The sequence below is a fragment of the Agrilus planipennis genome, unplaced genomic scaffold (genome assembly GCF_000699045.2).
Source record: "Agrilus planipennis isolate EAB-ADULT unplaced genomic scaffold, Apla_2.0 scaffold177, whole genome shotgun sequence".
Lineage (NCBI taxonomy): Eukaryota > Metazoa > Arthropoda > Insecta > Coleoptera > Buprestidae > Agrilus > Agrilus planipennis.
The window spans coordinates 387753-396538 of record NW_020438926.1 but is presented as its reverse complement, the minus strand read 5'-3'; the positions used below and the strand labels follow the sequence as shown (position 1 = coordinate 396538).

General features: G+C 34.6%; 1 protein-coding gene across 1 annotated transcript; it reads right to left on the bottom strand.

The window, feature by feature from the left end:
* Positions 1 to 1338: 1338 nt before the first annotated feature.
* Positions 1339 to 8552, bottom strand: LOC108740702 (tetratricopeptide repeat protein 14 homolog). Its single transcript, XM_025974064.1, has 11 exons — positions 8406 to 8552; positions 7752 to 8173; positions 7521 to 7649; positions 7242 to 7462; positions 4999 to 5136; positions 3619 to 4944; positions 3472 to 3552; positions 3095 to 3411; positions 2777 to 3028; positions 1997 to 2716; positions 1339 to 1752 (listed from the first exon to the last, which is right to left on the bottom strand). The coding sequence occupies exons 2-11, from the start codon at positions 8109 to 8111 to the stop codon at positions 1601 to 1603; spliced, it is 3696 nt and encodes a 1231-aa protein (XP_025829849.1). The 5' UTR covers positions 8112 to 8173; positions 8406 to 8552; the 3' UTR covers positions 1339 to 1600.
* Between the last annotated feature and the right edge of the window lie 234 nt (positions 8553 to 8786).

The window sequence follows — 8786 nt, the reverse complement described above, 5'->3', positions numbered from 1 at the left end:
TCTCGTTGGAGACAATAATAAAAAAAATAAACATGTTGAATTTTCTGAACAGGATGCTCACAAGATGGCTATGAAATTAACAGAATTGAGAAATAGTTAAAGAAGTAAGGTTTATAAGTACCTTACTTATAATATGGACAAAACTGCTATTTAACAACTTTGAATAAAGTAATTTTGAAGCTAACAAAATAATTTAAACAGAACTGAAATTTTATATTTACTGACAAATAAGATGGCGGTAGTTGGAAAACTATTTGGTAAAGAAAAATGAATGAAAACGACTTTAATTGCTATGTGCAATACTACTATTTGTTTGTAATTTGAGGATATGTCCTCAATTTACAATTTTTGTAAATAAAACTTATCCAAAAATAGTTTAAAAGTTAATAAACAAAGTTAAAATAATCACCTGATGCGGACGTTCGGACTGGTGGTTATAAGATATTTCATAGAGAAGCAATACATAGATCACCAGCAATGCATCATAGAATAATGAATAATAGAAACTGATCGTACTGATCATGAGATAATTCATTTGGAAAAATATTAAATATAGCAATTAACATTATAACATTAAAACTTTATCAATAATTAATTTTTGTTGTTTAGAACAAAGCGTTCAAACGATTACTATGATATGAAAAGTTAAAACAATCAAGTACCTGATGCGTACGTTCAGAGTGGTATTTGGAAGATACCATATCATAGAGAAACAATATGAACATTAACAGGAAAGCATAAATCATAGAATAACAATATCTATTGAAATATAATTAATTAAATTAAATTAATCTTTTTTTGAAAATACTAAGAGAAATAAACGTAAAATAGCGTACCGATAACAACAAATTTAAATCGTCCAAAAATTTTCAAAATGCATTTTCTTTTGTTAAAATTTTTTGGCAGAAACATAACCTTATTATTCAACAAAAATAATTAAGTTAGAATAATAGTAAATAAATCTAACATTATTGATAAAGCAGTTCACAACAAAGACCAATTATTATACGACGACCGTATCCAACATGTTAATGAAAATTTGAATTATATTGGTTTTAACTTACTTAATTGCCCCATAGTACACTGAAACTGTAGCACCATAGACAAGAGAGGGAAATGCTTTCGCATATTTGTCTTATCGCTGTTTTTTTAAGTTGGAATTAGAATCTCTTTAACTCTCTCTGTCGCGCAATAGCCATATAAAGTCACAATGGGACCCCACATAAATACACTTAGAAGCGACTTTTATACTACGCACAATGATGAATATGCGATTATGTATAAAACAGCGTTTTAGAGTACTTATACCTATTTATTATTAATAATAAAACGCTCAAATTTACAACGCATTGTTTTATTACATTAAAATTACTAGTTCATCTAATGTATTCTGATACACTCTTAAAAATTGACAAAAATACAAAGAAAATGTAAATTAACCGGATCATCAAACATTAATTTCTTTATTTTCTCTCCATAAACGTTCTGCAACACTTTCTTATCGTTAATTGAATTAATTAGAAGGAAAATACATTGGGCAATTAGGTATCATACAAAAAAATATAAAAAAAAATAACAGAAGTATAATAATAATGACTTACTAAGACTTCGCCTTCAGAAACTCCTTATTTCTTTCTAACATTTCCTCCTTTTTTTCCCTTTTAGCCTTGTCCAGGAATTTGTCCATTTCTTCAAGGTTGGTCTCACTCGGAATGTCCTTTTCTTTCTCTTTATCAGGACTGTTCCTGCCTTCTGTAACAAAAAGAAGCGATAAGAAGGGAAAGACCAGACAAATTGTGAACCAACCGATATTAGTGCTATTTTAAATAAAGCTAGCATTGTACTGTCCTATAAGCCAAGTCTCATTGAAATTTAAAATGATATGCATTTTGTTCTTTTCTTCTGATTGTTAAAATTTGAAATCATTACCACTATTTTTATTTATTGCAGTTTCTCTTGAGCAATATTGTAACTATTAATTCTAGTATATTCTTACCGTTGTTTTCTCCTCCTTTCTCGCTCCATTTACCGTCAAAGGTTTCCCTATCCACAAACTTTTCGTTATTGTAATCATCCCTGTCTTCTCCTTCTGACAAAGGTCCATCATGTCTCGCAGGTTCATTGTTATCATTGTCAATATACTTGTTGATCTTGTCCTTTTCTTCGTTGACCTTCTTCATGGGTTCTCCGCTACGAGATCGATCCCTACTTCCGCTGTAAGACCTGCTGCGGTCCCTAGAACGACTCCTGTCGTATCTGCGATCGCGATAGTCACGATAACCACCCCCACGACCAAATCGGCCTCTTGGTCTCCTTGGAGGTCTGTTACCGTATCGTCCCCGACCACGGAAATCTCTGTAATTATCGCGATAGTCCCTGTAGTTGCCTCTTCCGCCGCGATAGTTACCGCCTCCGCCGCCTCTAGGAGGTAAGCGAGGCTTGTAGTACGTGCCGCGATTGTCGTAACGCCCTCCGCGGAAGCCGCCGCCACGACGGTAACGACGCCTGTCAACTGAATAGCTGCGAGAACGGGAACGACTTCTGGAATAGTAGGAACCCGAACGAGACCTGGAGCGACTGTAATAAGATCTGGATCGGCTTCGGTAACTTCGGGAACGAGAACGGGAACCACTTGACGATCTGGAGCGGCTGTAACGGCGACCGCGAGAACGCGAACGGCTTCTACGGGATGATCTGCTCGCCGATCTAGGACGATCTAGCAAAAAAAAAAACATTATCAAATTCTGAAAGTATAATATACAAAAATATGTCTTACTTGGTGGTGCTCCTGGTGGTAGAGGTGGCAAATCGTCGCCGGTCTCCTGTAATCTCGTTGGAGACAATCTCCTGAAATTACCAAATTTGTCCAGAACAACAGGCCCCGGAGGAACAATCGGTTTCGGTGTAGGCGCTGGAGGCATCGGTTTGACTTTCTTTATCTCCGGCGACTTTTTCGGTGGTAAGGGTTGCTCTTTCATGGCCATCGCTTTGCGTACACTCATGTTCTTTTCAGGAGGTGGAGCCGCAACTAAAACAGAAATGAAAAAATAAATAAATAAAATAATCATCTCTTACCGAGACTACAATATCTTACACTCATAATTATTCTTTTTCATGGGGGACTGTTCTGGAGGTTCGGGCGCCCTGGGCAAGTTAGTCTTGTTCTCTGGGGGCATTCTAGGTAAAGGCGGTTGTTCGTCAGCCCATTCGTCCCGCTCAGTTTTCTTTTTGAATCGTGAGCCGCCGCTAGGTCCGCCTACATTACTTATATGCATTTTCCATTTGGTTGGCGCTCCACTGGCAGTGGCAGAGGCTGTAGCTTCTGCAACTGCTTGACGAGCCTTTTGTTCCCTTGTGGGAGACGGAGAGTCCATTATCAGTGATTTCTTAGGACTCTCGCTCATTTCACTTCTATAAATAATTTAATATATAGTTAATTTAATAGATCCGTTATATGAGAAGTTATCTTACCGTTTCGATTCCTTTTCCAGCGCATAATATGCGTTCAGTTTTGATTCTAGTTCCTCTAGGTCTGGTAGACTATCCAAAAATCTGAACAAGATACAAAGAAAAACTCAAATTAATAAAAACAATAAGACATTTTAGTCAAAAATTTACCTTTTGCTGTATCCAACTTTTTCTAACAAATAATCCTCGTCATCTGAATTAATCCCATGTCTCTTGCTTCTTTTATCCTTAATTCCCAGCTCTTTCTTCAAAACATCCCTTAATTTCTTATTATCGATGTCTTCTAATTCACTCAAATCGAAATGCTTACGCTTTTTCTTCTCCTTCTTGCGTTTTCTACTCTCTTTCTTTGCCTTTTTATCCTTCTTTTTCTTCTTCTTTTTATCCTCACCTTTCTTGTCTTTCTTCCAGCGATGGCTTTCCTCTAAAAACTTACGCACTTTTTCTTCGTAATCGGAATCTCCTTTTGTATGGTCCAAGAACGCGCGTATTTTGGACTCATAATCATCTTGCCCGCTACCCTTTGAGCTTGATGGGGGCAACAGAGACTCACTAATAGCAACCGACGAGGCTTGGTGGTGATGATGATGCTGTTGTTGCTGCTGTTCAAAAGCGAAGTCAAAACTGTTTGAAGCAGGTTTATTGAATTGGTACGAAGCCGGTGTGTCGTGTGTAGGGTCCATCATGGCCATGCGTTTGCTTAAGGGAGAAAGGGAATTCTGTTTTTCACGCCTGTGAGACCTGGATCGGTGCTTCTTTCGTTTTTTGAAGTCCGAATCCCCAGATGTAGAACTTGAGTCACTGCTACTTGAAGATGAACTACTAGAACTGTCGTTACTTGCTGAAGAACTTGAACTCGAACTAGAACTCGATCTACGTCTATTCTTCTTCTTCTTTGACCTTTTCTTCTTTTTCTTTTCTTTTTTTTCTTCTTCCTCTGTCTTTAGGAGTTGCTTAAGGGCATCGTTAACGTCTTGTTTGGGTGCAGAATTGCTTCCCAGACTTGGCAAGAGAAGATCTCCTGGTTCTATCAAATTCTTTGGTTGCGTTTTGTTTTTAAGGAACTCTAAAGAATTCTGTGCTTCTTCATGGTAAGGTATCAAACTTAAGCAGCTCTGGTAGGCTTTTCGAGCTTCGTCGATCTTATTTTCTTCCTCGTAGCTACGACCCAAAGCCACAAGAGTCTCTCCCATGTACTTACGAGCATTAGCATGGCTCGGGTTCAGTTTCAAAGCAGACTCAAAGTCTTCTATAGCTTTTTGGAAGTTTCCACTGTTTGCATATAAAGCTCCACGAGCTACCAGCCCTTCCACATTCTTTGGATCAATGGTAAGGGCTTTGTTTAAACACTGGAAAGCTTCTGTGTGTCTACCAGCCTTGAAATGATCTATACCGTCTGCGACGTTCCTATAGGCCCATTTGCTTGCCTGCACTTGTCTCAATTCAATGGCATACTCATTCTCTGGAAAACGGCCCCTAGGAGATAAAGATTTGTTTCATAAAAATTTTTAAATTACTATTCTAACATACTGTAATCCCTTTAATAACGAAATGTGGCTGTTTATCCCCATCAAATCCGACAGAAAACTGATGTTATTAGGATTATTGAAGCCAATGCTCTTCTCTAAAACGGCGTCAAAGCTTTCGCCCTTATGCTCCAGGGCTTTCCTGAAAAAATGAAAAATTTTCTTATGAAAAGGATGAATGTTGAAGTATCGTCACCGACAAAAATGGCACAACTGTAAGATGAATGAATCTTAACAAACTTTCTGACATCAAGGTGTTTGTGAATCTGGGCGAAACATATTAAGTGGAAGGCTGTAAATATTACATGAGAAAAAAATATATAGTATTTTTCAGTTTTGCCAATATACTTGTTTTATGGGCCCTCCAGTTAATACTTGTGTTAAAAGAAAAACTCTTCAGTCCTTAAAAATGCCAAATTGTATTGAGTAAGATCCAGATCAAAAAATCAATCCCCTTCAATTAACTCCTTTCTTCCATGACGATCAACAGTATTGTGCTTCTTTTCACAAATATTTATCTCATTTCAAATATACCTCCAAGTTTCAAGTTTATTGAAAAACCACATCGTTCTTTCACATTTGCTGCATGGATATCAAATAGTTCATTTTCCTCATTGTGTTAGTTCTTTTTACATATTTTCTCATATTTATATTCCTCTTCTTCTCATGATTAACGATATCCTCCCATTCTTTATTTCCACAAAATCAGTTAAATGAAATTTAAACAATTTGAGTGAAAATTATGGGATTATAGAAACTACATTTTTTCTACTACTCTGTTAATTATCAATTGAACTGTAGATTTCCATAATACCGTAATTTTCATCACACCAGACTCACAAATGAATACACAACAACAATTTGTATACAATAGTAAAAGAAAAACTCTTCACCCAAATAAAGTAAAATATCAAGTATTATGTTAAAAACCTATTAACAGAACTATACAATTTTGNTTTAGAATCATAGGTAGGTAGGTATTTATCGTCTACAGACAGAAGGACGGATGGTGATTTTTATTTTTATTAGTTTTTGAATAGTTATTTGATTTGTTAACGAATTTAAAACTGTGGCAACACACACAAGAAGCAGGACATTTTGAAATAGTTCTGCTAAAAATTTATTTTAATATCAGATGATATTACGTTTGCATCATCCTGCGCCTTTTTCATCCTCAAGACGAACGGATAAGCTAAAAAGTGTTTTTTAAGTCTCACCTGCTGATCATGGATCATCATCAAACAGCACAGTTGTGCAAAGTTGTGCTTAAACACTTGTGTTTGTGCGATACAATAACATTTAATTCGTACTTTTATCAATGGGTTTTGACTGGACGAACACTATTTTTATTATATATAATGCTTACTCCGTAACATAAATTGTATAAACTCTTTATTAAATCTTGCATGTAGCAACCTATAATTAAATAAAACTTAATTTTGCATCATCTGGCGCTCCATTATTCGTTGAAATGTTCGATTCACTTACACAATATTAATCCCCAAAAAACAACGTACAAAACATTAAGATTAAATCATTATTTTAACATATACTGCATATTCTATTTAAGACACACTTATATGTCATATTTTTAAATGTCTTGAAATCACACAAAAAAGCAGATTACAAAACTAGTAGAGGAAACAATGAAAATGAAAATAAGTAAACAAAACATATAGAAATAAAACTGAAATAAACAAAAATTCCGAAAATATCTTAAAAGATGAACTAAAATAAAAACACAGAACTTGGAACTAAATGTGAGACGCAATTGAGAAATTAAGTAAAAACAAATGTATAATGAAAAAAGAAACAATAGAAATAATTGTTTAAGAAATTAGAGATAATGAAATATAAATAGTGTGTCCTAGACAGAATTTAAAGCAAATAAATATGTACTTAGAAATAAATTACAACTTTTTCTAATAAAAATATCAAGCTGCTATTAAAAACGTAATTTTTTGTAAGTGATTGAAATAAATTATGATCCAAGACCTGTAACTAATTAGTTCAAGTATAATTACTTTGTATAATTTAACTTAACAATCACATGAGCTTTTCATTTTTTTACCTGACACTGTAACTACAAAATGTTTCCAAAATAATGGTGCAAAAAGTCACTCTGTAATTGATCTAACTACATATGCAGCAAAATAGCCATAATAAAGGGGCTCGAAAAGAGCAATAAACACTCATTTGTGAGCATAAAGACAACAAAACTATAAATATTAACACAAAAACACTTACTTGTATGAAATAGGGAAATCATCTGTACTAATTAAGCCCAAGGATGGTCGAAATTCAGGATCGTTTGGTTGTCGTGTGGTGCCTTTCATACCACAGACCATCTTATCAGTGTCTGGAATAACTTCTAATACTTCACAGCAAACTGAATCATTCATCATGTAACTGCGTGTTACACCTTTTCGATCAACTGCAGGAATAACATTTGCAACAGAGCAGAAAGCCTAAACGTACAAAAAAAAAGTAATTAAATGAAAAACAAAACTTAAATTAAGCACAAACCTTTACATTTATGTCAGCAACATAACGAGTACTGTTCCCCTTACTAACAGTACACAGCACTTTTAACATCATTCCTGATTGAGTCTTGCTCACGATAGTTCCTAGAATCAAATCTCCAATCTTAACTTTCTGCAACAGATAGAAACCTTAATTAAAATTTTGGCACAACAACAACAACCATGAGTGTAAACACACACATATATATATTTATAAAACAGTTCTTTAACATACCTCAAAGAAATACTTTAATCTGCTTTGTTTGTCAACATTTAGAAATGTTTCAAAAGGTGGTAAAATTGCATATAAATCTTCAGAAACCGGTGTCTCTTCAGAAGGCTGTTTTCGTTGCAGAGCTTCATGGGAATACAATAAATTAGATTGTTTTACAATAAATTGCTGAAGCTTCAATCTCTTCCCACGGTCCTGAAATGACAGGTACTTCTGCCTGTGGCCGTAAACTTGAAAGTTTAGGTCTTTAACATTATGCTTCAGTAAATCTTGCTCTCCCCGCTCGGCTTCCCAAATTTTTTGTAACTGTTGTCCATGATAATTCAGAACTTGGGTTAAAAGTTCTGAATTCAACGACTCCATCTTGAAAGGTCGCCAGCCAAATGAAACGGCCTCGACAGTAATTATCACTGTTGTGTACAAATCTATCACAAAAATCACAACTGAATATGCATACACTATTATTTTAATTATACACAATTTATTAATTATATAATTATGTTTATTTTACGATTTCGTCTTTCCCTCTTACAACATGGCGTCTCATGTTTAATCAACACGCCGGTCGATGAAAAAATGAAATAAGGCAAGTGCTCAACTGCTACAGTTTTGGCATATTTTAAAACCAATCCTACAATTAAAGGAATTCAAACTTACCCTATTTGTATTTTTTATGTAAAATTATCCACTTCAAATCGAATATTTGCAATTTTGTAATGTTCAATACACTACGCCATCACTATCCACTCACCACCCAGTAATGCAAACCATCATAGGCAACCATCACCATCTAAACAAGTATCACCAATGCTATAAAAGTAAAATCACTGGTGTATTTCAAACTGGCGCAGTATTGCCAATGGCATTTACGAATATTTATTTATTTATAAATTTTAGAATACCATCAAAATGGAAATAAAAATGCTAAGTTTTATCAAAATTTAACATCATTAATTATTCTTCAAGAATGCACGATGATATCAACAAGTCTACAAAAAATAACGCTTTATTCCTTTATGTTAACAAAAAAGCTCTATA